The sequence below is a fragment of the Mus musculus genome, chromosome 7 (assembly GCF_000001635.26).
Source record: "Mus musculus strain C57BL/6J chromosome 7, GRCm38.p6 C57BL/6J".
Classification (NCBI taxonomy): domain Eukaryota; kingdom Metazoa; phylum Chordata; class Mammalia; order Rodentia; family Muridae; genus Mus; species Mus musculus.
The window spans coordinates 127379271-127406835 of NC_000073.6; the positions used below are offsets into that span (position 1 = coordinate 127379271).

The window sequence follows — 27565 nt, forward strand, 5'->3', positions numbered from 1 at the left end:
AGGAGTCTTTCCCAGGAAGAAGGAGGGATAGAAATGGTGCTGGAGGGCAGAGGTCAGAGAAAAGCTTAACAGGGCAGAGGACCATCAAAGCCAACATCCCACTTTAATCAAAGGTTTTTGGTTTTGGTTTTTTAAAATATCTATTCTATGTATATAAAATACACTGTGCACTGTAGCTGTGTTCAGACACACCAGTAGAGGGGGCATCAGATCCCCATTGCAGATAGTTGTGAGCCACCATGTGGTTGCTGGGAATTGAACTCAGGACCTCTTGAAGAGCAGGCAGTGCTCTTAAGCACTGAGCCATCTCTCCTGTCCTGAATATAGTTTTAATCCCCAACCAACTGCACCACCAGAGTGGGAGGAGGGGTGACCCAGGGTTATGAGATCGCTATCAGCTCCCCCAGTTTCATACAGCATATACCTTCTAATGTGTGGAACAAGGCTATGGTGAACAGGATGTCGCCCTATAAATGATTGATCTTAGACAGTTTAAAGAGGCCACTGTTTTTATATGGGATGCATACGCCTTAGGTAAATTCTAAATTACTAGGCTACCCAAATATTCCCCGAGCTTGTTAGGGATTGGTGGCAGCTGCACTAGGGTCCACCCACTGTTGCAATGGTTAACATGGTGGAAGGAAGGACATGTGAGTATTGAACAGTGAAACAAAGCACAGAGAATGAATATGGGGAAAGACCAGTTACTAGTTGAAGGCAGTACTTTAAGATACAAAACAGATCAAACGTAATGGTGCTGCCGTAGAACACTGCCGCTTAGCAGCTTGAAGAACTCGGGATAAAGCTGAACCTGAGAAAAGGTCCACCTTGTTTACAAAGCGTATCCAAGGCTCTGCAGAAGCCTTCACTGATTTGAGATTTGATTTTTCTTTCAAAGATGAGTCTCAGCTGTGAGCAAAGCCCTGCCAGACCCTGAATTGAGGCAGGCATCGATAGAGACCTTAAAATTTGAAAATTCAAATGCCAAATGTTAAGAAAACAAAACAAAACATTAAAGGTGCGGGCAGCAGCTATGGATGAGTGGATAAGGGGAATAACCAATATTAGTTCTAAGGTGCAGTATGCTAATATCAAAGGTCAAGGTGTAACTAGGGGTCTCCAATATCAAACTGCCCAGTGTGTCAATTGCAGGGAATGCAGTCATTTGCAAAGACACTATGACCAAGCCACTAAAGGTCTCAGATCTCAAAATGCTTGGCACTTTCACTGTGGGAAATATGTTCATTTGCAACAAAAGTGTGAACAAGGCATCTCTAAGGGCAATGGTTCTTCTAAATACGAACCAGAAAGAAGGCCTGGACTTCTAGGGGGTGTGCAGGCAATGTGTTAGGGTTTGCCATTAGACGGGTGAATGTAAGTGAAGTGAGATATTTAAGGCAATTTTATTTGCATCAGGAAATAGCCTTGGGGCATGGAGCACCCCCAGAACAAATTATGGGCTGTTTGTCTCTTGTCAGCCAAGGAAGAACATGCAGACCCCAAAACCTCAACTGAGTAGTGCAGTTCTAATGCATGCTACAACAGGCAGTGCTGCTTTGGAGCTGGCCACAGATAACTGTCTTACTCTACCCCTCAAGAGTCAGTGTTATGAAATATCTACTGGAGTTTATGGTCCTCTGACCTCAGGGACAATAGAAATGATCTTGGGAAGCAGTGGAGTGATTTCCCAGGGAATCATTTGTTCTTTCAGGAAATATAGGTGAAGATTTCAAATGAGAAATTAAAATTATGGCCTATGTTAAAAAAAAAAAGCATTTTAATGCAGGTGAGAGGATTGCTCAGCTGCTGCTGTTTTCCTGCATCTAAGGCAAAGCCACTTCAGTGGAAAAAGCAGGAGAGGTCTCCTGAAAGCTTTGGCCACTGACCCAAAAATGCTCACTTCATTGATACAGTCTCTCTTTAAAATTTCCTGATATAGACACTGAAAGAAAGATGAAATTTCAAGACCTGTAAGTCATATAAAGTACTCAGAAATTGCTGGTTGTTTGTCAGCCTAGAGGATGCCTGTGACTGAGAATAAAGACCAACAAACCTGGGCATGCCCCGTAGTTAAAACATTCCTGGGAACAGCTTAACCTTAAAGATAAGGGTGAATGTGAAGACAGAACAGGGCTATCTGAACTGAGTCAACAACTCACAGAACTCTGACACCCTGCACGTACATTTAATTTTTCTGCTGATGTTAGAAGAAGCCAATAGTGTATTGCTAAGCTGAATTCCACACCCCTAAGCACCTTACCCCATAAAAACCCCTAGCTTTCGAGCCTCGTGGCCGACATCCGTTATCTCCTGTGTGGGATGCATGTTGGTCTAGAGCTCCGTCATTAAACGACCTCATGTAATTACATCAACATGGTCCTTCGTGATTTTTTGAGTGCACGCCAAATCGGGAATTGAGTGGGGGTTTCCTCACTAGGTTCTATCAACACCACAATTAATGGCTTCAAACAGAAGTAAGGAAAGATACTGACAATTTTGGCATTTTGGTTACCTTAAAAGACACAAAAGCATTGTAAGAATGTTTTCATCTTAACTCCAGGTGTGGGATCTGGGGCTGCTTCAGAGTGTCCACAAGGCTGACTACAACTTGCCTCCTGCTCTAACAGGGGAGTGATTTTGCGAACTGCAGATAGTTTCTGTGACTGTGTGATGATTGGCATCTTGGGGACTTTTCAGTGGATATATAATAAATGCTAGGGCCCCGAGAGGGTATGTGGTTAGTTATGGTCTGTTAAGTGGTTGTGTCCAAAGAAGAGAGAACAAAAAGTAATTAGGTATTCTAACAAAGATCAAACTTGCCCCAATGAACTCAAGGTCCCTAATAGCAGAACCATTTTAAGGATGACATCGCCGCATTTCTGATACCTGAGTTATTCAGTGATCTCTTTCCCTTTCTCTCTATCCTTTCCTTTTTTCTGTAGTGTTAGGGGGCTGCGAGGGCGGAAGAAAGAACCCACAAAATAGCTGTAGATTGAATTTGGATTCTCAGCTTTACAAAGTACTAACAGCTCTCTTCACAAGCTCTGCCTCATTTTCCTGCTTTTTTCTTTTACTGTTAGTTTAACTATAGTCAGTATGTGCACATGGTGCTCACAGAGGCTCTAGCCAGCAGCAAGACTGACAGGTAGTTGTGAGACATCTGGCAAGTTGCTAGGAATTGAACTCAGGATTCCTGGGAGAAGAGTTTACTCTCAGCTCACTGAGCCATCTTTTCAGGCCCTGGTTGTTGGTTTTTGTTTGTTTGGGGACACCAGCCCACATGGTTTTGATCCTCCTGCCAGACTCCTCAGGACTTGACTCACAGCTGTTTGTCAGGCATCTTGTCAGGAACTCATCAGAAATGTGAAGACAGCAGAGGTGAACTTAATGTTCACTTGAGTCTCAGTCCCCTGGAGGCTACAGAAGAAGGATCCTCTGAGGTCAGGGCAACACATGCAAAGCTGTCTCTTAAAATTGTGCGGAGGAGATGGGACAGAGGTTAAGAGCACTTGCTGTTCTTCCAAAGAACCATAGTTTGGTTCCCAGCGCCCACATCAGCCCACTCACAATTGTGGGTAGCTCCAGCACCCTCTCCTGGCCTCCACAGGCATCTGCATGCACATGTGCCTCTACCCAGACACAGTGTTAAAGGCAGCAGTGGACTGTGACCCTGCAGCTTCACTGTGGTCTTGGACCAGTTGCTGAGCCTCCTCTGATGTGTCTTTGAGCCCAAAGGGATGGAAAGGCCCAGATTTCTCCAGTTCAAACAGAAATGGAGTCTAAAAGTGGCTACAGAGGCCCAGCCCAGGGCCTTTCCCTCCTACTTCAGAAGCTCCTGACCAGCAGGCTACTCCCTGGTGGACAGAGATGGGTGGGAGGGCAGGGTGAGCACAGCCCACTTCCCACTTGCGGTAGGGTCAGATATCTGCCCCAGGGCCTCCTCCTGACTTGGAGTATTCTTCAAGCTGCTTCCACTCCCAGGCATAGAGGAAAGGCAAAAAAGGTGATAGGCAAGGAAGAACTTTAAAAGCCATAACATACAATACAAATGAGGAGCAGAAATCGTTTATGGGTTAATTTGTTTCTTTCCTTTTCATTCTACGCCATCCAATTTCATACAAGCCCTCTTTGATTCAGAAAACCCTAAAATCCACTGTCTTCCAGACCTGGTTCTCTCCTTCCAATGCTGAAATCAACTCATGGGAGCTGTAGCTGTGATCTGATCTGAACCTGGTGTGTGTGTCATCTTGTCTGTCTGTAACAGAGGGCAGCCTTAAATAAGGTTCTGAACATCCTTGTGCCACCAGCTACCAAGTGCTGCAAGCAAGCATGTGCCGGCACACAGTGTATGGAGTGCTGAGAATGGACCACAGAACTCTTCTGTCTTGTTTGCTGGGCTGAATATTTTGGATTTTTTCCAGAGAACCTACAAACTTAGGCCTTTGGTACATGTCATAGATACTTTGGTTTTTAAACCGTAATAAATTACAGTTGTAATTTTATTTATTTTTAGATGCAGTCTCAGGTGACCCAAACTGGTCTCAAATTTCTGATCTTCCTGTCTCTACCTCCCCAGTGCGGGGATCACAGGCAGGAACCACCACACCAGGCTCTTGACCAGTAACTCAATCCCGGAGAATGCAGCTGGCTCAACCCACACAGAGCCATCAACTTTAGCCTCTGCATTAAAGACACAATGACTTCAACGAGGCTCTCTTCATCCTCAGGCTTCTCAATACTTCTGAGCCAGGAAAAGGCCCTCGCTTCTCATGGAGCTCTAGTGGGGTTGCCCAGCCCAGCCCAGCCCAATAGACGCCAAGATGACGGTACATCCGGAGTGTGTGCAGATGCATCTGAAAATCACCAAAAAGACTACCCGGTGCCCAGACCAGCAGTACCTAGAACGTCTGTGACTTCTGGAGGATGCTATAGGTCATTCTCTGGGCTTCATAATGTACATATCTCACCCTCTATGTTGGCGCCTTTAAGACCATCACCCGCACTTTTGGAATAACTCTGGGTAATGCTAGAAGCCCACAGGTGGATCCGGGTCCTCTTGTCTAGGGTCCAGGGATATAGATAACTGATTGGCTTTTTTGTCCTTATGGCCTTTAGCTCCTGGTCTATGGACCCACTGGTGGCTTGTCATAGCTGACTTTGTGCGAAACTGCCTGCCACATTGAGGGCAGGGGTAAGGACGCTCGCCAGTGTGGGTCCTCCTATGGGCTGGAATTTCAGAGCTCTGGCGAAAGCAGCGACCACAATCAGGGCATGAATAAGGCTTTTCACCTGTATGGATGCGCATGTGCCGCCGAAGATATTTGGAATCCGCAAAGGCACTGCCACAGTGAGTGCAAGAAAAGGGGGTCACACCGCTGTGTACCACTCGCTGGTGCTCACGGAACGCAGATCTCTGGCTGAAGCAGCGTCCACAATCAGCACAACAGTAAGGCTTCTCCCCAGTGTGGACACGGAGATGGCTGGTGAGTGAAGAGCGCCGTGTGAAAGTCCTGCCACAGTGAGAGCAGCGATGAGGCTGCTCCATTCGGTGTATGGCCCGGTGCCTGCTCAGGGAAGATGGCCGACCAAAGGACTTGCAGCAATCAGGGCAATTGAATGACTTTTCGCCTGTGTGAGAGTACATGTGATCCACCAATGTGCACCGCTGGGTAAAACCCTTCCCACAGTCAGGACACTGGTGTGGCCGTTCCCCTCGGTGTATGGCTCGGTGCGAGCTCAGGGAAGAATACCGGCCGAAGCGTTTGTTGCAGTCTGGGCACTGAAACGGCTTTTCACCTGTGTGAGAGTACATGTGTGCCACCAAAGTGCACCGCTGGGTAAAACTCTTCCCACAGTCAGGACACTGATGCAGCCGTTCCCCTCGGTGTATGGCTCGGTGAGTGCTCAGGGAAGAAGGCCGGCTGAAGCGTTTGTTGCAGTCTGGGCACTGAAACGGCTTTTCACCTGTGTGAGTGTACATGTGTGCCACCAGTTTGGACCGCTGGGTAAAACTCTTCCCACAGTCAGGACACTGATGCGGTCGTTCCCCTCGGTGTATGGCTCGGTGAGTGCTCAGGGAAGAATACCGGCCAAATCGTTTGTTGCAGTCTGGGCACTGAAACGGCTTTTCACCTGTGTGAGTGTACATGTGTGCCTCCAACGTGGACCGCCGGGCAAAACTCTTCCCACACAAATTGCAGTCGTGACACTTGTCTGCCCTTAGGACCGTGGCTTGAACACCACTAGGGGAGACAGCAAATGAGAGTTGTGGCTCCTTCTGCCCAGGTTCTGGAGAAAATGTCTTCTGCATTGCTTCAGTCTCTTCCCTTGGTCTCTTCCTTTCCTTCTCGTGCCTGCAATCTGCTGGGAGACCATGACAAAGCTCAGACTCTGACTTCTACTGCCCCTTAATTTCCACAGCCCCACATGGGGCCAGACTGGACACAGGAGTGGAGAGGCCACAGCATCTGAGCATGTGCAGTGGGCAGATGTCCAGATGCAGCATAAAGAAAGGGGTCTGTGGCCTGGCTTGGTGGTGCACACCTTTAATCCCAGCACTTAGGAGGCAGAAGCAGGCAGATTTCTGAGTTCGAGGCCAGCGTGGTCTACAGAGTGAGTTCCAGGACAGCCAAGACTACACAGAGAAACCCTCTCCAAAAAAGAAATGAAGCTGGGCATGGTGGCACACGCCTTTAATCCCAGCACTTGGGAGGCAGAGGCAGGTGGATTTCTGAGTTCGAGGTCAGCCTGGTCTACAGAGTGAGTTCCAGGACAGCCAGAGCTACACAGAGAAACCCTGTCTCTAAAATCAAAACAAACAAACAAATAAACAAACAAAAAAAAAAAAGAAAAAAGAAGAGAAGAGAAGAGAAGAGAAGAGAAGAGAAGAGAAGAGAAGAGAAGAGGTCTGTGTGGTGCCCTTTCCGAAGTGCAGTGAGCTAAGCACTTCTCAGAGGTGGAAAGCAAGAGCTGAAGGAGACTCCAGAAGGCAGCCACAGTGATGGCAGCAGAGGAGTGGGAACGAGGGGCTACAACCCGTACAGCCTAGTGGCCCTGTATATACGAGGTGAGAGCACTGGACAGAACAATCACAGCCCCTGTCTAGATGAATCCAGGGGCCAGCCATCATGGCTTTGGCCAGGAAACAGCAAAATAAGAAGAAACTGCCAGGCAGTAAGTGCAGTCACTAGAAGACACCACACAGGCTGGCAACACAGAAGTTTCCCCAAGCAAGTACCCAGTCCTTCACCTGAGTGAACTTCTGTCCTGCACATGGCCACCTCTGGATCCTGGGCACAGGGTCCCCACACTTCGGACTCTTCCTCCACCCAGCAGATGAGTGCTGGTTTGGCGCATCCGACGTCTGTAGGGAAAGATAGCAAACCCACTAGTCAGGAGGACGACCCAGTTGGTTCTGACCGCCCGGGCCCAGGGCTCTCTGCTGCCACGCAGGACCCACGGTGTCACAGGCATCGCGACCACGGCGGCCAGGAAGGTTCTCACCGAGATAGGCCAGGAGACCGTAGGTCTCGCGCATCACCTCTCGGTACAGGGCTCTCTGCGCCGGCCGCAGATACCTCCACTCCTCCGGGGAGAAGTACACGGCCACGTCCGCGAAGTTCACAGCCCAGGGTTTACAGAACACAGGCGGTACCGAGGCCTCGTCCAGTGCAATCCGCTGCGCCATGGGGACTCCCCTCACAGACCCTGGGTCAGTCTCGCACGCCTGGGATTGCCTGCCCAGTCCAAGGTGTCCGTGGTCGGGTACCAGGGCTGAAAAGGGACAGGAACCAGGTCTGTGTGCACCTTAATGTAGGTGAAAATTGAAAACTGATAGGAGCACAGTGGAGATTTCCTGAAGACCGCTTAAAAGTGTGGACTTGGGCGCGGCGTCTCAGGGTCCTGCCCAGGGTTGCACCACGTGACTTCCTGCACCAATGTCTTCATGCCCTCATCAAAAATGGCCACAGAGTCTACAAATGCCAGTCTAAGAACAAGTTCCAGGCTGACAGGCCCACGTGAGACACCCTGCCTGTGAGGACCACATGCAGTTGAGGGTTTTAGGGTTCAGAAGACCCACAGCCCTCTCAAGGTCACCTAGGTGGAAGCGGCCTGTGAATAGATGTTTAGTATTTTATTTGTGGTCAGTGTTCATCTTGGAGCTAGAAGCAAGCCTGTGGAGGGAGGCCTGTTAATAAGCTTTTTTTTTTTTTTTTTAATTTCAACGAGTACTGTAGCTGTCTTCAGACACACCAGGAGATGGTTGTGAGGCATCGTGTGGTTGCTGGGATTTGAACTCAGAACCTTTAGGATGAGCAGTCTGTGCTCTTAGCTGCTGAGCCATCTCTCCAGCCCTGTTAATAAGCTATTAAATGAAGCAGGCCTCCAGTTGGGGTGGTTCCACCAGCTTAGTCTACAAATCTCAAACTAGTTGAGGAATACTGACTGCTCCTGATACAGATCAGAGATCACAGAGCTGATCTTTGATCAGCCAGGACACCTGGGACATTCCAGACCATCTAATCTTCTAAAAGGTTAGATGTACACCTGCCCATCTGGATTTCTCTGCCTCACTCATAGGAGGGAGTTAAGATATCTGGGCCATTTGTGAGAGTCCCTGGAAGAATGAGGTCCAACTCAGAGTCAGGTTTTAAGTCTGACTCATTGTTATTTTAATATAAAAATACCTACTTACAAAAGGGATATTATCCTATTTGTCATCATTCAGAGCTGTTTGTACTTTATAAAAAAAGACAAAGAAACCAGGGATATGTTGGTGGAGGCACAGTGTGGGGTAGGTGAATGGGGTACCTCTGTGAGCTCATGCTCAGGCATCCATTCCTCCAGAGGGACCAGCTCACGATGGTACAGTATAGAACAGAGTTCATTTAAGGCATGGGGAGGAGAGTTGACTGCTTAATAGAGACAGAGGCAGGGAGACAGAGAGAGAGGGAGAGAAGGGGGAAGGATAGAGGGATTGAGAGAGAAAGAGAGAGAGACAGAGAGAAGGAGTAGAACACATATAGAAGGGGGGAGGGGAATGGGGAGAGAAGGGACAGAGCAGAAGAGGATTAGAGAGCAAGAGAGCAAAAGGAGGGAGCAAGCAGACCCTTTTATAATGAGTCATGGCTGTTGGCAGGAAACTGGGGCAGAGCCTAGAAGAAATGTTAACATTCCCACATTTTGGTTTAATTTTAAAAAGGGAAAATTTCAAAGTGGTGATGGTGAAGCAGGAGTAGGGTTGTCATGATGTCTGACTATCATGATGTCTGACTACTTCCTGCTGACTTTGGGGTGACATGTGTCTGGGAACCCTAAGAAAATGAGTATGGGGAAGTCGGTCCAGTCTTAGCAGAGTTGGCTGTTTCCTTGCTGTCCAGGGTCTGTAGAACCATCTATGGAGAGAGAGGAAGGAGCAGGTCCAATAGGTGCATCTGTGCCTGTGAAAGAATATGGGAGCACTGGTGGGTTGCTTCTCTGGAGCTGTCCTAGATGTAGTAAATGGCTGGACTTGACAAGATGCTGAAACACACACACACACACACACACACACACACACACACACTCACACTCACACACAACAAGTAGAGATGAAAGTTAAATAAATTTGGCAGAGAAACATCTTTTCTTAGGAAATTTCTTGAGGAAATGCCTCCACGAGATCCAACATGGTAAGCCCATTGTTGGCGGTGCCATCCCTGGGCTGATAGATCTGGGTTCTGTAAGAAAGCAAGCTGAGCAAGCCAGTAAGCAGCACCCCTCCAAGGCTTCTATATCAGCTCCTGCCTCCAAGTTCCTTCCATGTGTGAGCTCCTGTCCTGATTTCCTTTGGTGATGAACAGCAGTTTGGAAGTATAAGCTGAATCAACCCTTTCCTCACCCACTTGCTTCTTGGGCATGATGTGTTGTGCAGGAATAGAAACCCTGACTAAGACAGGTAGTAAATGAGGACGTAGGCCATTGATTTGGCAGGTGTACTTATCTGGATGGTGTCTACTTGGTCCAGGAGAGGTAGATCTGATTGGGTTTCCTGTAGCTTATGAGTTTATAAAAGAGATAGAATTGATAACAACATGAACAGTCTTTAAGATGAAGTTGGATAAAACAAAAGCTTTCCTGGAGCAGAAGGAACAAGAAGGGATTTTTCCTTCTGTCTAGGAGAATGAATATATTACATTTAAAAGACTACGGAAATGTAAAACCTGACTAGCAGGCAGACATAGAGATGGGTGGGAGGGCAGGGTGAGCACAGCCCACTTCCCACTTGGGGTAGGGTCAGATATCTGCCCCAGGAGCCTCCTCCTGACTTGGAGTATTCTTCAAGCTGCTTCCTCTCCCAGGCATAGAGGAAAGGCAAACAAGGTGATAGGCAAGGAAGAACTTTAAAAGCCATAACATAAAATACAAATGAGGAGCAGAAATTGTTTATGGGTTTGTTTGTTTTTTTCCTTCTTTGCCATCCAATTTCATACAAGCCCTCCTTGATTGAGAAAATCCTAAAATCCACTGTCTTCCAGACCTGGTTCTCTCCTTCCAACACTGAAATCAAATCATGGGAGTTGTAGCTGTGATCTGATCTGAACCTCGTGTGTGTGTGTGTGTGTGTGTGTGTGTGTGTGTGTGTGTGTGTGTATGTTTGTGTGTGTGTCTATCTATCTGTCTGTCTGTGTTGGGCATCGGGCTATACACAGACTGCCTGGTCTCTAGTCGAGCTGAGGTGTGGAACCCTGGGACCCGGTGGTGATAATTCACCTAAATGGGACAGAAGGAGTTCTCTCATGTCTCCTGGTACCCTGGCTCCTGTGGAGGTTTTGGGCCTGTCATCCCCCTCAAGAGAAGCATGGTCCCAAGCAATATCCCAAGCTTCTGACCTTCAGGCTAAACTCCTCCCCAGTTACCTAGCAACAGTAAAGATAGCAGCCTACCATAAGAGGGGCTGCTTGGCCCCTCCTCACTCTCTTGCTCTTACTCTCCTCTCTCTCCCTCTTACTCTCTAGCCTTTCTTCTCTCCCTCCTTTTCCCCCATCTCTCTTCTTGTCCATGGCACGTCTCTCTCTCTTTCTACCTTCTCTCTTTCCCCCTGCCTTTCTACATTAAAGCTCTAAAACCATAGACTGTCTCTGTTCATCAAGGCCCGCTGCGCAGACTCTCCCGTGTTTACCTCTCTCCCTAAGCCCTTTCTCCCATAACCCTGGGGCACAGGGTGTCACCCTGGGGCCCCTTGGCTTCCGGGGCTGCCCTTTGTCCACCCCTACTGATTGTGGTCAGTGGCTTAGATGCCCACCTGGGGCTGAGTTGAAAGCGTCTGGCAGTCCTCCCATGTCAGTCTGCCAAGAGCATAGGAGTAACTCTGGCCGGACCTGGGCTAGCCTCCCCCCCCACTCCCACCCCCACTTTCCCCCACCCCCTTTTAGTTCCCACATGTCTGTCTGTCTGTAACTGAGGGCAGCCTTAAAGTTCAGAACATCCTTGTGCCACCAGCTACCAAGTGCTGCAAGCAAGCATGTAGCGGCACACACAGTGTATGTAGTACTGAGAATGGACCACAGAACTCTTCTGTCTTGTTTGCTGGGCTGAATATTTTGGATTTTTTCCAGAGAACCTAGAAACTTGGGCCTTTGGTACATGTCATAGATACTTTGGTTTTTAAACTGTAATTAATTACAGTTGTAACTTTATTTTTAGATGCAGTCTCAGGTGACCCAAACTGGTCTCAAATTCCTGATCTTCCTGTCTCTACCTCCCCAGTGTGGGGATCACAGGCAGGAACCACCACGCCGGGCTCTTGACAAGTAACTCAATCCCGGAGAATGCATCAGGCTCAACCCACACAGAGCCATCAACTTTAGCCTCTGCATTAAAGACACGATGACTTCAACGAGGCTCTCTTCATCCTCAGGCCCCTCAATACTTCTGAGCCAGGAAAAGGCCCTCGCTTCTCATGGAGCTCTAGTGGGGTTGCCCAGCCCAGCCCAATAGACGCCAGGACGACGGTACATCCGGAGTGTGTGCAGATGCATCTGGAAACCTCCTAGAAGACTGTACCCGGTGCTCAGACCAGCAGTACCTAGAATGTCTGTGACTTCAGGAAGATGCCATAGGTTCAACCCTCTGGGCCTCAAACAATGTACATATTTCACCCTCTATGTTGGTGCCTTTAAGACCATCCCCCACACTCCTGGAATATCTCTGGATAATGTTGGAAGCCCACAGGTGGATCCGGGTCCTCTTGGCTAGGGTCTAGGGATATAGATAACTGACTGAATTTTTTGTCCTTATGGCCTTTAGCTCCTGGTCTATGGACCCACTGGTGCTTTGTCACAGCTGACTTCGTGGGAAAGCGTCTGCCACACTGAGGGCAGGGGTAGGGTCGTTCACCACTGTGGGTCCGCCTGTGGGCTGCCATGTCAGAGCTCTGTCGAAAGCAGCGTCCACAGTCAGGGCATGAATAAGGCTTTTCACCCGTGTGGGTGCGCATGTGACACTGAAGATATGCGGCCCGGGCAAAGGCTCTGCCGCAGTGAGTGCAAGTGAAGGGGGTCACACCGCTGTGTACCACCCGCTGGTGCTCACGGAGCCCAGAGCTCTGGCTGAAGCAGCGTCCACAATCAGCACAACAGTAAGGCTTCTCCCCAGTGTGGACACGGAGATGGGCAATGAGGCCAGAGCGATGCGTGAAAGCTCGGCCACAGTCAGAGCAACAATGAGGCCGTTCCCCTCTGTGTATGGCCCGGTGAGAGCTCAGGGAAGAAGGCCGGCTGAAAGATTTGTTGCAGTCAGGGCAATGGAACGGCTTTTCGCCTGTGTGAGTGTACATGTGCGCCACCAATGTGGACCGCTGGGTAAAACTCTTCCCACAGTCAGGACACTGATGCGGCCGTTCCCCTCGGTGTATGGCTCGATGCATGCTCAGGGAAGAAGCCCGGCCGAAATACTTGTCGCAGTCTGGGCACTGAAATGGCTTTTCACCTGTGTGAGTGTACAGGTGCTCCACCAGTTTGGACTGGTGGGCAAAACTCTTCCCACACACATGGCACCCATGACGCTGGTCTGCTTTTAGGATAGGGTTGTGCACCGCAACAGTGGGGTGCCCCTGCTGAGAGTTCTTGAAAAGCAGCTCCAAGTTGCAAGAAGGGGAAGCAAAGGAGGGGCGTGGCTCCATAGGCCCAGCTTCTGGAGAAAGTATCTTCTTGGTTGCCTTGGTCTCTTCCCTTGGTCTCTTCCCTTCCTTCTCGTGCCTGCAATCTGCTGGGAGACCATGACAAAGCTCAGACTCTGACTCTACTGCCCCTCGATTCCCACAGCCCCACATGGAAACAGGGCACAGGAGGGGAGAGGCCACAGCATCTGAGCATGCGTGGTGCACAGATGTCCAGATGCAGCATAAAGAAAGGTGTCTGTGTGGTCCCCATTCCCAAGTGCAGTGAGCTAAGCACTTGTCAGAGGTGGACAGCAAGAACTGAAGGAGACTCCAGAACGCAGTCACAGAGATGGCAGCAGAGGAGTGGGAACGAGGGGCTACAACCTATACAGCCTAGTGACCCTGTAGATATGAGGTGAGAGCACTGGACAGAACCCTTTTCAGATGAATCCAGGGGCCAGCCATCATGGCTTTGGCCAAGAAACAGAAAAACAGGGAAGAAACTGCCAGGCAGTAAGTGCAGTCACTAGAAGACACCACACAGGCTGGCAACACAGAAGTTTCCCCAGGCAAGTACCCAGTCCTTCACCTGAGTGGACTTCTGTCCTGCACATGGCCACCTCTGGCTCCTGGGCACCGGGTCCCCACACTTCGGACTCTTCCTCCACCCAGCAGATGAGCGCTGGTTTGTCGCCCCCGACTTCTGGAGGGAAAGATAGCAAACCCCACGAGTCAGGTCGACCCACTTGTTACGACCACCCGTACCCAGGGAACTCCGATCCACCGCATGACCCACAGTGTCAAGGGCTACGCGAACCCAGGCGGCCAGGAAGGTTCTCACCCAGAGAGGCCAGGAGACCATAGGTCTCGCGCATCACCTCTCGGTACAGGGTTCTCTGCGCCGGCCGCAGACACCTCCACTCCTCCGGGGAGAAGTACACGGCCACGTCCGCGAAGCTCACAGTCCCAGGCTTAAGGAATGCAGGCCAAGCGGAGGCCCTTTCCGGGGCCATCCGCGGCGCCATGGGGACTCCCCGCACTGTTCCGTGATCTGCCTGGCGTCCCCTGGATCGCCTGCCAGATCCTAGGTTGCCGCGGTGGGGTACCAGGGCTGAGAAAGGACATATATCAGGTCCGTGAGCACCCTAATGTAGGTGAAAATTGAAGATTCCTAGAAGCAGGTACAGATGCAAGACGTGGTGATGAACTCATAGAAATGGTAGCAGTATTTGTGCATAAACGTGTGGGGGCGGGGCGGGGCGGGGCGGGGCGGGGAGTAACAAGAACCTTGATCCCTGGGGTCCCGCCCAAGGTTACGTCACCGGATTTCCTGGGTCATTGTTTTCTAGCCCTCATCCAAAATGGCCAAAGTGTCTACAAGTGCCAATCTAAGACCAAGACTGAAGTGGACGTGCCTATGTGGGCGGGGACTCCAGGACCGCGAGTATCGTGCAGTTGAGGAATGGTACAGATTCTGTGTGTTCACACCACTCTCAAGTTAAGCTAGGTGGAAGCAGTCTGTGAATTTTGGGTTGGGGTAGAATCTGAGAAAACTCATTTCAGAGATAGAAGTTTAAAAATGAAAGCTTTATTTCTGTGCACGCGTATGTAGTGGCCAATTTGGGAGCTGAACAGCATCCCGGAACAGAGCTTATATAACGTTTTCATAGGATGAAAACACAAAGCAAGGGGGACTTGGGTGCACTGTTGCGTTAGTCAGTCTTTCACACAATGGGTTAAGCAAGGAAGTTAACTTTGGTGACTGGACCTCATCAGCGTCACTTTGTTTCAGGTTCCTTGATTTAGCTTTTGCAGCCAGGTCGCATCCTGGACTGGTCTGGAATTTAGAATGATAAGGGAACAATGGAGTGGGCAATCTGCACATTTATGACTTGTGTGCCTTAGTTTAGACAGCAAATAACAGCAACATCCCTCTTTACAGCCTTTACTGGATAACAAACATGAAACACCTAAAGTCACAGGATAGTTGTTAGTTCCAGCCTGGGATCCTGAACCCTGTCAGCAAGATGGAGGTCCAGCAATGGCTGGACTCAGGAATTAACAGGTGTTTGGTGTTTTTCTTCTGGTCAGTGTATTGTGGAGCCCCAGAAAGCCTGTGGCAGGAAGAATATTAATAAGCTAGAAAGTATAGCAGTCTCAGAGGTTGTTTCCACCAGCTTGGTCTACACATCTCAAAGTAGTTGAGAAATACTGTCCTTGACACATGTCTGAGATCATAGAGCTGGTCTTTGATCAGCCAGGACACTCGGAACATTCACGACCTAATCTTCTAAAACTCTACATCTGCCCATCTGGATTTTTTTTCCCCTTCACTTCCAGGAAGGAATTAAAGTTTCTGGGAAGATTGTGAGATTCCCATGAAATATCCAAGAGAGGAATGAGGCCCTACTCACGGTCATATACATCCAGGTTTTCAGTCTGGTTCATTGCTATTTTAATATAAAATACCTACCTATGAAAGGAATCTTGGCTGGGCAGTGGTGGCACACGCCTTTAATCCCAGCACTTGGGAGGCAGAGGCAGGCGGATTTCAGAGTTTGAGGCCAGCCTGGTCTACAGAATGAGTTCCAGGACAGCTAGGGCTACCTAGAAAGCCTGTCTCGAAAAAACAAACAAAAAAAAAAAAAAAAAAGGAAAAAAGAAAGAAAAAAAAGAAAGGAATCTTATCTGTACTCAGCATCATTCACAGCAAATGTTAATTTGCTAAATTTCTTTCTTTCTCACTGGGGAGGCGCTTCAGCCAGACTTCAGGACAAGGGGCTATCTTCCTTTGTCATGCACCCATAATTTTCCCTGCCTTTCTTCTATGTCTTGGTGCAAATACATTGGGTCAAGATCAGGTTTCTGCTCACTGTACTAAACTTAAAGATGGAGCAGGTATGACTTCCCATGGCCCAGAGTGATTTCAGATCTCCCAGCAGATTGTGCCAAGGTCCGAGTGACACAGGGAGCTTCGGCTCTGGGAGGCTGCTGACAGTGAGTGCCCAGGATGCATGCGGTGCACAGCTATGGCAGAGCTTTGGTGGGAGTGCTGCTCTGGGCTGTCAGCTGCTGTCTTCAGAATGTGAAACCCATTGTTCCAAGCCCCTCTGCCTTTTAAAGTTTCAGTCGGATGATCAGATGTTATCTGATGGGCCTGACACCAGCATCCTCAGCGGCTGTGTGTCTGTCTGACGAGTGTTCATAACCAGAATACACAAAGAACTCAAAAAACAAACAAAAAAATCCACATATGACCCATTCAGAATAAGGGCATAGCATCTGAATACAGAGTTCTAAAGGGAAGAAATAGGAATGACTAAGAAATATCTCCAGAAATGTTCATCATCCCTAGCAATTACAGAAATGAAAGTCAAGACAATGTCTTTTGAGATTTCATCTGACCCCAGCCAGAATGGGAAAAAAATAAATAAACAGCTTAACTAACAATGAATGCTGCAGAGGACACAAGGAACGGGGCCACACATTCACTGTTGATGGGATGGAAAACTGGTCCAGTCAGCCTGGAAATCAACCAAAAAGCCTAAAAATAAATCTCCCACATGAAGGCAGCTCTAGCACTCCCTGGCATATGCACAGGGGACTGAACATGCTATTCCACAGGTACTTGCTCAGTCAAGTGTCTTTCTCTCTCTCTCTCTCTCTCTCTCTCTCTCTCTCTCTCTCTCTCTCTTTGTGTGTGTGTGTGTGTGTGTGTGTGTGTGTGTGTGTGTGTGTGTGTGTGTTGTGTGTTTGTTTTGTTTTGCTTTTTTCCCAGACATAATTTCTTTGTGTAGCCCAGGTTTCCAGGCTGGGCTCAAACTTACAGAAATCTTCCTGCCTCTGCCTCCCTAATGCTGGGATTAAAAGGGTTCACCACCATGCCTTGTTCTTGCTTAGCCATGTTAATTGAAGGGGGAGACAATCCAAATGTCTTTCGCTTTAAAAATTAATAACAGAAATGTGATACATAGACACTGTGGAACACCACTCTGCTGTATAAAGAAGAATGAGATGTCCAGGTTGCAATGGCTATTCTCATTGTCAGCTTGAATATATATGGAATGAACTACAATCCAGAAATGTCCAGATCTTGAGTCTAGAAGACATGCATGCCTTTAATCTAGATCTTGAGGCACACCTTTCCTCTTGGTCACACCTTCTGCTGGAGGTCTACAGAAGGACAATGGAAGAAGGGAGGGTTTGTTCTTCACCTGCTTGCACTTACTTGCCAGCACATCCATGAGAGCCTACGTCTTCAGGATTCCAGCTTATACAGAAGACCAACTCAAACACCCAGCTTTGTGTTTAGCAACTACTAGATTCTTGGACTTCCCATTCACAGCTGTCACAGTTAGGTGCAGCCTGCAAATCCATTTGTGACTCTAGAGAACCCTGACTAATACAGAAGTTGGTACCTGGAGTGGTTCCAGAGGAGCAGCAGTATAAGGATGGTCATGTAAGGACCTGGAATAGGCTTTGTAATTTGCCGGGACCTTCTAATTCACCAGCACCTTCGGCAACAAAACCTCTTGAGTCACATTTTCTCTCTAATGGGAGCTAAAAGAATATTGTAGCCCCATGGTGGAAAGTATATTTTGAACTTAAAGAAGTAAATGCCTTCTTGATCCATCCATTGTGAATGGCGATGGATTAGGTGAGGCAGTATAAGAAAGTTTCTACAGTTTGGGAGAAAATAAGGAAAATAATTTTTACTGGTTGGCCGCTGTCTTAGTTAGGGTTTTACTGCTGTGAGAAGACACCATGACCAACTCTTCTAAGGAAATTTAATTGGAGCTGAATTACAGGTTCAAAGCTTCAGTCTGTCAAGGCAGGAGCATGGCAGCATTCAGAACGGCATGGGTCTGGAGGAGCAGAGAGTTCCATCTCTTGTTCCAAAGGCAGCTAGGAGAAGACTGGCTTCCAGGGAGCTAGGATGGGGATCTTAAAGCCCACCCCCACAGTGACACACTTCCCCCAATAAAGACACACCTACTCCAACAAGGCCACACCTCCTAATAGTGCCACTCCATGGGCCAAGCATATACAAACCATGACATCTCCTTATAAGTTGATAAAGGGGAGTACTGGGGTTCAGGGATGCCATACAAACCACACAAGCACTGGTCTCAGCTAAGCAAGATTAGTTTATTGAACACATAACCTAATACTGAATGCTCAGGACCACAAAAAGGACTCACAAGCCGAATTGCCATACTACTCCACTCTCAGGGCAGGCTTTTTATGGGACGAACCAGGTTCAGAAGTTTAAAGGGCAAGGAGGGGAGCAGTTGGCTTCCTAGGCAAAGTATCATCAGCTAACCTTTAAACTGATTGGTCCTGGGTAAGGTGTGGATGAGTGATGGACAGGGGAGTTTCAGAACATTGAGATAACAGAGCATGAGTATTATAATCACAACTTTTGGCTTATTAGTAGCATTCTTCAATGTCAGCCACACAAAAAATACAGTGATCCTGCCGCTCCTGGTGCTGCTTGTGCGCTCCCTCAGTGCGGACCCGGTGCCTCTTTAGTGAAGCGGCAGCTGAGGAGACTCAGGCGCTCGCCATGGCTGACGAGAAACCCAAGGAAGGAGTCAAGACTGAGAACAACGATCATATTCATTTGAGGGTGGCGGGACAGGACGGTTCTGTGGTGCAGTTTGAGATTAAGAGGCATACACCACTTAGTAAACTAATGAAAGCCCATTGTGAACGGCAGGGTTTGTCAATGAGGCAGATCAGATTCCCGTTTGATGGGCAGCCAATCAACGAAACAGACACACCTGCACAGCTGGAAATGGAAGATGAAGATACGACTGATATGTTCCAGCAGCAGACTGGAGGTGTCTACTAAAAAGGGAGCCTGCTACTTTACTCCAGAATTGTGTTATAGACCAAGAATACATTCTCAATTAGAAAGCCACAATTTGGTCCCGCCACATCCTGACTACTACAGTATAGTTTTCTCTCTTCTTTCATTTCCCTGTCCCCATTTTTTTTTTTTTTTTTTTTTTTTGGTTTTTTGAGACAGGGTTTCTCTGTGTAGCCTTGGCTGTCCTGGCACTCACTTTGTAGACCAGGCTGACCTCGAACTCAGAAATCCGCCTGCCTCTGCCTCCCGAGTGCTGGGATTAAAGGCATGTGCCACCATGCCCGGCTCCCATTTCTTTATTGTACATAAAGTAACTGGTGTATGTGCACACGCATAGTGCTCTCTCTTTCTTTTCCTTTTTTAAACTAAATGACCGATGTTCTGTTCTGGTTGACATCAGATGGAGATGGTCTGGGGGAAAGTACTGGGTCTGTGAAAATACCCCATTCTCCATTAGTGGCATGCTCATTCAGCTCTTATCTTTATATTCCAGTAAGTTATTTTGCTCTCATTGTTTTAACAAAAGAACCCAACAACACCAAATCCTTGCATACCCTGTTCAATTGGAGAATTTTAATGTTTTTCATTTATCATTGTAAAACCAAGGACAATTTTACAACTTTTTTGTACATGTAGGGCAATCTGTCTTTAAGTAGGGATAAATTACTCTTGAACAAAATGATCCTAGATAGTTTTCCCTTCAAGTCAAGCGTCTTGTTGTTTAAATAAACTTCTTGTTTAAAATGAAAAAAAACAAACAAACAAACAAACAAAACACACAGTGAGCTCACATGAAGGTGCAGGAAGGGCCGCCCAGTGGTCAGCTCTGACTCCAGATAATTTAGACATTAACAGTTCATATTGACCTTTGATTTGATTGGTCCTCCATAAAGCTTTTGGAATTTCCTTTCTTTTTTTTTTTTTTTTTTTTCCGAGGCAGGGTTTTTCTGTATAGCCCTGGCTGTCTTGGAACTCACTTTGTAGACCAGGCTGGCCTCGAACTCAGAAATCCACCTGCCCCTGCCTCCCAAGTGCTGGGACTTGCGCCACTACTGCCTGGCATTTCTTTCTTTTTTTCTTAATTTTTTTTTCTTAAGATTTATTTATTTATTATAAGTACACTGTAGCTGCCTTCAGACACTCCAGAAGAGGGCGCCAGATCTCGTTACGGATGGTTGTGAGCCACCATGTAGTTGCTGGGAATTGAACTCAGGACCTTCAGAAGAGCAGTCAGTGCTCTTAACCGCGGAGCCATCTCTCCAGCCCCTGCCTGGCATTTCTTAAGGTTAGCAAACTTCAGGCTGGAGAGATGGCTCCGCGGTTAAGAGCTCTGACTGCTGTTCTGAGGGTCCTAGAGAAGAGGTAGGAACTGTAGTGCACGAGGGAGTGCACTGCACTAGTTGGGAGCTTAATGAGTTTGCTAATTCATTCAAGCAGAAGTCTGGGAAATATGTATGGGAATGGATTTTAAGGGTGTGGGATAACGATAGAAGGAACATAAAACTAGATCAGGCTGAGTTGACTGATATGAGTGGAGGTTCTAAGTTTAATATGGACACTCCCACAGTTAAAAAAAGGTGTCAGAAGTTTGATTGGTTGACTGAAGTGTTTTTCAAAAGATGGCCTACTCCTACAAAAGGAGTTGGAGATGCCTGATATTCCTTGGCTTAGTGTTGGTGAAGGTATTTTTTTTTAAGATTTATTTATTTATTATATGTAAGTACACTGTAGCTGTCTTCAAACACACCAGAAGAGGGCACCAGATCTCATTACAGATGGTTGTGAACCACCATGTGGTTGCTGGGATTTGAACTCAGGACCTTGGGAAGAACAGTCAGTGCTCTTAACCGCTGAGCCATCTCTCCAGCCCTGGTGAAGGTATTTTAAGGCTCAGGGAATTGCAAGGCTAGAGTGGGTACACTGTATAGACCTAATCCTCCACAATGGGAAGGCTCAGAAGACACGCCCTTCTCTAATCCTATAAGATGCAAACTGCTGAGAGGGGCACCAGCACATTTGAAGAGTTTTGCCCTTTTCCTTGTGCCAGACCTAAGGGCTGGAGATGCTGCTGCTCAGTAGATGAATTAAATGCAATGGGTTTAATTTGGCCCCCGGGGTGGCAGCATTGAATTAATTGCTAGATCATAGTTATCATAATTGGGACAAACCAGCGTTCATAATGACCATAATGAATGGTCAGCGGTAGGCAAGGTGAATTTTATAATGGCATGACTCATATGGACCTTTGATACTGGCTAATCAGTCATGGTGTTTCCAGGCATGAAATAGATAAGAAGACTACTGCATTTCTGTTTATCTGTATAAGCAGAACAATTCTCAAATGAAAGAAAGGCTATATTGGATCATAGCAAAAGGTCATCTCAGCCAGTGAACCAGTTTTCAGACTTGAGCCAGTTTGCAGATCCAGAACTCCTTGAATGAAGGGGTGGTCAAGTTCCCCTGAGGAAAAACCTTGATAAGACACCTGAAAGTTTTGCCGTTAGCCTTTCTCCAGTTCTTCCCCAAGAGGGACCTATGGCCCTTTATGAGGGTCACTGTATACAGAGGACAAGGAAACTTTTGGATACTGGCTCTGAATCGACACTGATTCCAGGAGATCCCAGGGAACATTTTGTCCCACCAGTTAAAGTAAGGGCTTATGGATGCTCATTGAGGTTTGGCTGATGTTTAACTCACAGTATGTCAGGTAGGTCCTCAGACTCATCCTGTGGTCATTTCCCCAGTTCCAGGACATATAATCAGGATAGATAGACTTAAAAGTTGGCAGAATTCTCACATTGGTTCCCTGACCCGTGGAGTGAGGGCTATTATGGTTGGAAAGGCTAAATGGAAACCTTTAGAGTTGCCTCTGCCAAAGAAAATAGTGAATCAAAAATGGTATCACATCCCTAGAGGAAAGGCAGAAACTAATGTAACCATCAAGGACTTAAAAGATGCAGGGGTGGTGGTTCCCACCACATCTCCCTTTAGCTCTCCTATCTGGCCACTGCAGAAGACCATGGAAAATGACAGTTGGCTACTGAAAACTAAATCAGGTAGTAACTCAGATTGTAGCTGCTGTACCAGAAATAGTTTCCTTACTTAAACAAATTAACACATCTCCTGGTACCTGGTATGCGGCTATTGATCTGGCAAACGCCTTCTTCTCAGTATCTGTCCATAAGGACCATCAGAAGCAGTTTGCTTTCAGTTGGTAAGGCCAGCAGTATAACTTTACAGTTTTGCCTCAAGGATATATTAACTCTACTGTCCTATGTCATAACTTAGTCAGAATCTTGATCTTGATCATCTGTCTCTTCTACAAAATACCACACTGATGCACTAGATTGGCATTATGCTAATTGGACCAAATGAGCAGGAGGTAGGAACTATTTTGGACTTATTGGTAATACATATGTGTATCAGAGGATGGGAAATAAATTCAACCAAAACTCAAGGACCATCTACATCAGTAAAATTCTTAGTTCAGTAGTGTGGGGCATGCAGAGATGTTCCTTCTAAGATGAAGGATACATTATTGCACCTGGCTCCTTCCACCACCTAGAAAGCAGCACAATGTTTAGTGAGTCTATTTGGATTCTGGAGACAGCACATTCTTCACTTGGGCATGTTAATCAAGCCCATTTACCAAGCTGCTAGCTTTCTTTGGGGCCTGGAACAACAGAAGGCTCTCCAACAGGTCCAGGTTGTTCTACAACTCAGACCATATGAACCAATAGATCTGATGATACTTGACATATCAGTGCCAGATAGGAATGCTGTTGGGCCCCTATAGGTTAATCACAGAAGAGATCTTTTGGGTTTGGGAGCAAGACTCTACCATCATCTGCAGACAATTGTTTTTCTTTTGGAAGACAGACAGATCTTGGTCTGCTATTGGACCTTAGTGGAAACTGAACACTGGACAATAGGCCACTAAGTTACCATGCAACCTGAACTGCCCATCATGAGCTTGGTAGACTTACCAAGTCATGAAGTAGGATATGCACAGCAGCAGTCTATTAGCAAATAGAAGTGGTATATATGCTATCAGTCCTGAGAAGGTCCTGAAGGGACAACCAATTTACATGAAGAAGTAGCCAAATATCTATGTCGTCTACTCCTGTTAAAATGCCATTGGCTGCCAAACATGTACCTATAGCCTCATTGGATGTGATCAGCTGTGATCAGCGGACTGAGTAAGAGAAGACTAGGACCTGGTTTACTGATGGTGCTACACGCTATGCAGGCACCATCCAGAAGTGGACAGCTGCAGCATTACAACCCCTTTCCGGGACAACCCTGAAAGATACAGGTGAAGGAAAATCTTCACAGTGGGCAGAACTTCAGGCAGTACATATGATATTACAGTTTGTTTGGAAGAAGAAATGGCCAGATGTATGATTGTTCACTGACTCATGGGCATAGCCAATGGATTGGCTGGATGGTCAGGGACTTGAAAATATCATGATTGGAAAATTGGTGAGAAAGACATCTAGGGAGGAACTATGCATATAGATCTCTCCAAATAGGTAAAAGATGTGAAGATATGTGTGTCACATGTAAATGCCCACTGAAAGGTGACTTCAGCTGAGGAGTTCAGTAATCAAGTCAATAAGATGATCCGTACTGTGGATACACCTGGCCGGGTATCTTGTCAGGAACTCATCAGAAATGTGAAGACAGCAGAGGTGAACTTAAGACTCACCTGAGTCTCAGTTCCTTGGAGGCTACAGAAGAAGGATCTTCTGAGGTCAGGGTAACAGATACCAAGATGTCTCTTAAAATTGTGTGCTGAGGAGATGGGTGAGAGGTTAAGAGCACTTGCTGTTCTTCCAAAGAAGCAGAGTTTGGTTCCCAGTGCCCACATCAGCCCCCTCACGATTGCGGGTAGCTCCAGCACCCTCTCCTGGCCTCCACAGGCATCTGCATGCACATGTGCCTCTACCCAGAGACACAGTGTTAGAGGAAGCACTGGACTGTGACCCTGCAGCTTCACTGTAGTCTTGGACCAGTTGCTGAGCCTCCTCTGATCTGTCTTTGAACCCAAAGGGATGGAAAGGCCCAGATTTCTCCAGTTCAAACAGAAATGGAGTCTAAAAGTGACTACAGAGGCCCAGCCCAGGGCCTTTCCCTACTTCAGAAGCTCCTGACCAGCAGGCTACTCCCTGGTGGACAGAGATGGGTGGGAGGTCAGGGTATGCACAGCCTGCTTCCCACTTGGGATAGGGTCAGATATCTGCCCCAGGGCCTCCTCCTGACTTGGAGTATTCTTCAAGCTGCTTCCTCTCCCAGGCACAGAGGAAAGGCAAAAAAGGTGATAGGCAAGGAAGAACTTTAAAAGCCATAACATAAAATACAAATGAGGAGCAGAAATCATTTGTGGGGTTTTTGTTTCTTTCTTTATTTTTCCTTCTATGCCATCCAATTTTATACAAGCCCTCCTTGATTGAGAAAATCCTAAAATCCACTGTCTTCCAGACCTGGTTCTCTCCTTCCAATGCTGAAATCAACTCATGGGAGCTGTAGCTGTGATCTGATCTGAACCTCGAGTGTGTGTGTGTGTGTGTGTGTGTCTGTCTGTCTGTCTGTCTGTCTGTGACAGAGGGCAGCCTTAAAGTTCTGAACATCCTTGTGCCACCAGCTACCAAGGGCTGCAAGCAAGCATGTGCCAGCACACACAGTGTATGGAGTGCTGAGAATGGACCACAGAACTCTTCTGTCTTGTTTGCTGGGCTGAATATTTTGGATTTTTTCCAGAGAACCTACAAACTTGGGCCTTTGGTACATGTGATAGATACTTTGGTTTTTAAACTGTAATTAATTACAGTTATTAATAAATAAATAAATTCATTTATGTTTATATGCAGTCTCAGGTGACCCAAACTGGTCTCAAATTTCTGATCTTCCTGTCTCTACCTCCCCAGTGGGGGAATCACAGGCAGGAACCACCACACCGGGCTCTTGACCAGTAACTCAATCCCGGAGAATGCAGCTGGCTCAACCCACACAGAGCCATCAACTTTAGCCTCTGCATTAAAGACACAATGACTTCAACGAGGCTCTCTTCATCCTCAGGCCTATCAATACTTCTGAGCCAGGAAAAGGCCCTCGCTTCTCATGGAGCTCTAGTAGGGTTGCCCAGCCCAGCCCAATAGATGTAAAGACGACAGTACATCCGGAGTGTGTGCAGATGCATCTAGAAATCACCAAAAAGACTGTACCCGGTGCCCAGACCAGCAGTACCTAGAACGTCTGTGACTTCCGGAAGATGACATAGGTTCAACCCTCTGGACCTCAAACAATGTACATATCTCACCCTCTATGTTGACGCCTTTAAGACCATCACCCACACTTTCTGAATATCTCTGGGTAATGCTAGAAGCCCACAGGTGGATCCGGGTCCTCTTGTCTAGGGTCCAGGGATATAGATAACTGACGGGCTTTTTTGTCCTTATGGCCTTTAGCTCCTGGTCTATGGACCCACTGGTGGCTTGTCATAGCTGACTTTGTGCGAAACTGCCTGCCACATTGAGGGCAGGGGTAAGGACGCTCGCCAGTGTGGGTCCTCCTATGGGCTGGAATTTCAGAGCTCTGGCGAAAGCAGCGACCACAATCAGGGCATGAATAAGGCTTTTCACCTGTATGGATGCGCATGTGGCGCCGAAGATATTTGGAATCCGCAAAGGCTCTGCCACAGTGAGTGCAAGTGAAGGGGGTCACACCACTGTGTACCACCCGCTGGTGCTCACGGAACGCAGATCTCTGGCTGAAGCAGCGTCCACAATCAGCACAACAGTAAGGCTTCTCCCCAGTGTGGATACGGAGATGGGCAATGAGGCCAGAGCGACGTGTGAAGGCTCGGCCACAGTCAGGGCAACAATGAGGCCGTTCCCCTCTGTGTATGGCCCGGTGAGAGCTCAGGGAAGAAGACCGGCTGAAGGATTTGTTGCAGTCGGGGCAACAAAATGGTTTTTCACCTGTGTGAGTATACATGTGTGCCACCAATGTGGACCGCTGGGTAAAACTCTTCCCACAGTCAGGACACTGATGCGGCCGTTCCCCTCGGTGTATGGCTCGGTGCATGGTCAGGGAAGAAGCCCGGCCGAAGCATTTGTTGCAGTCTGGGCACTGAAACGGCTTTTCACCTGTGTGAGTGTACAGGTGCTCCACCAATGTGGGCCGCTGGGCAAAACTCTTCCCACACAAATGGCACCCGTGACGCTTGTCTGCCCTTAGGACCGTGGCTTGAATTCCACTAGCGGAGCCAGCAAATGAGAGTTGTGGCTCCTTCTGCCCAGGTTCTGGAGAAAATGTCTTCTGCATTGCTTCAGTCTCTTCTCTTGGTCTCTTCCTTTCCTTCTCGTGCCTGCAATCTGCTGGGAGACCATGAAAAAAGCTCAGACTCTGACTTCTACTGCCCCTTAATTTCCACAGCGCCACATGGGGACAGACTGGACACAGGACGGTAGAGACCACCGCATCTGAGCATGTGCGGTGCACAGATGTCCAGATGCAGCATAAAGAAAGGGGTCTGTGTGGTCCCCAATCCCAAGTGCAGTTGTCTAAGAAGCACTTGTCAGAGGTGGACAGCAAGAACTGAAGGAGACTCCAGAACGCAGTCACAGAGATAGTAGCAGAGAAGAAGTGGGAACGAGGGGCTACAACCTATACAGCCTAATGACCCTGTAGATATGAGGTGAGAGCACTGGACAGAACAATCACAGCCCCTTTTCAGATGAATCCAGGAGCCAGCCATCATGGCTTTGGCCAGGAAACAGCAAAATAAGAAGAAACTGCCAGGCAGTAAGTGCAGTCACTAGAAGACACCACACAGGCTGGCAACACAGAAGTTTCCCCAGGCAAGTACCCAGTCCTTCACCTGAGTGGACTTCTGTCCTGCACATGGCCACCTCTGGATCCTGTGCACAGGGTCCCCACACTTCGGACTCTTCCTCCACCCAGCAGATGAGTGCTGGTTTGGCGCCTCCAAGTCCTGAAGGGAAAAATAGCAAACCCACTAGTCAAGAGGACAACCCACTTGGTTCCGACCGCCCGTGCCCAGGTCTCTCTGCTGCCACGCAGGACCCACGGTGTCACGTGAGGCGCGAACACAGGCGGCCAGGAAGGTTCTCACCGAGAGAGGCCAGGAGACCATAGGTCTCGCGCATCACCTCTCGGTACAGGGCTCTCTGCGCCGGCCGCAGACACCTCCACTCCTCCGGGGAGAAGTACACGGCCACGTCCGCGAAGCTCACAGCCTCGGGTTTACAGGACGCAGGCGGAGCCCAGGCCCTTCCCCGGGCCATCCTCTGCGCCATGGGGACTCCCCGCACAGTCCCTGGGTCAGCCCCGCACGCCTGGGATTGCCTTCTCAGTTCACGGTGTCCGTGGTCGGGTACCAGGGCTGAAAAGGGACAGGAACCAGGTCTGTGGGCACCTTAATGTAGGTGAAAATTGAAAACTGATAGGAGCACAGCGGAGATTTCAGGAAGACCGCGTAAAAATGTGGACTTGGGCGCGGCATCTCAGGAACTATGCTCCCTAGCGGT

At 48.0% G+C, this 27565-nt stretch overlaps 3 protein-coding genes and 1 pseudogene across 9 annotated transcripts; 1 reads left to right on the forward strand and 3 right to left on the reverse strand.

Moving 5' to 3' along the window:
• Positions 1 to 491: 491 nt before the first annotated feature.
• On the reverse strand, positions 492 to 27565 carry Zfp764 (zinc finger protein 764). 3 transcript variants are annotated; one of them, XR_869713.3, is made up of 4 exons: positions 27151 to 27565; positions 26896 to 27009; positions 24561 to 26389; positions 492 to 4230 (listed from the first exon to the last, which is right to left on the reverse strand). XR_869713.3 is itself a non-coding variant. In NM_001167832.1 (3 exons), exons 1-3 carry the CDS (start codon positions 27332 to 27334, stop codon positions 26249 to 26251), a joined length of 402 nt encoding a protein of 133 aa, NP_001161304.1. In that variant the 5' UTR covers positions 27335 to 27552; the 3' UTR covers positions 24398 to 26248. The 3 variants fall into 3 exon arrangements, 2 of the variants coding, with proteins under 2 accessions (NP_001161304.1, NP_666315.3); NM_001167832.1 differs by lacking the exon at positions 492 to 4230 and having other exon boundaries at positions 24398 to 26389; positions 27188 to 27552; NM_146203.4 differs by lacking the exon at positions 492 to 4230 and having other exon boundaries at positions 24398 to 26389; positions 27151 to 27552.
• 9130019O22Rik (RIKEN cDNA 9130019O22 gene) lies at positions 2990 to 7896 on the reverse strand. The gene is made up of 3 exons (NM_030226.3): positions 7504 to 7896; positions 7250 to 7363; positions 2990 to 6360 (listed from the first exon to the last, which is right to left on the reverse strand). Exons 1-3 carry the CDS (start codon positions 7685 to 7687, stop codon positions 5027 to 5029), a joined length of 1632 nt encoding a protein of 543 aa, NP_084502.2. The 5' UTR covers positions 7688 to 7896; the 3' UTR covers positions 2990 to 5026.
• Positions 11560 to 14392, reverse strand: E430018J23Rik (RIKEN cDNA E430018J23 gene). 5 transcript variants are annotated; one of them, XM_017321911.2, is made up of 3 exons: positions 14020 to 14392; positions 13731 to 13841; positions 11560 to 13245 (listed from the first exon to the last, which is right to left on the reverse strand). In XM_017321911.2, the coding sequence occupies exons 2-3, from the start codon at positions 13753 to 13755 to the stop codon at positions 12158 to 12160; spliced, it is 1113 nt and encodes a 370-aa protein (XP_017177400.1). In that variant the 5' UTR covers positions 13756 to 13841; positions 14020 to 14392; the 3' UTR covers positions 11560 to 12157. The 5 variants fall into 5 exon arrangements, with proteins under 5 accessions (XP_017177400.1, XP_006507227.1, XP_006507226.1 ...); XM_006507164.1 differs by having other exon boundaries at positions 13731 to 13844; XM_006507163.1 differs by having other exon boundaries at positions 13983 to 14392.
• Smt3h2-ps2 (SMT3 suppressor of mif two 3 homolog 2, pseudogene 2 (S. cerevisiae)) lies at positions 18615 to 19753 on the forward strand (annotated as a pseudogene).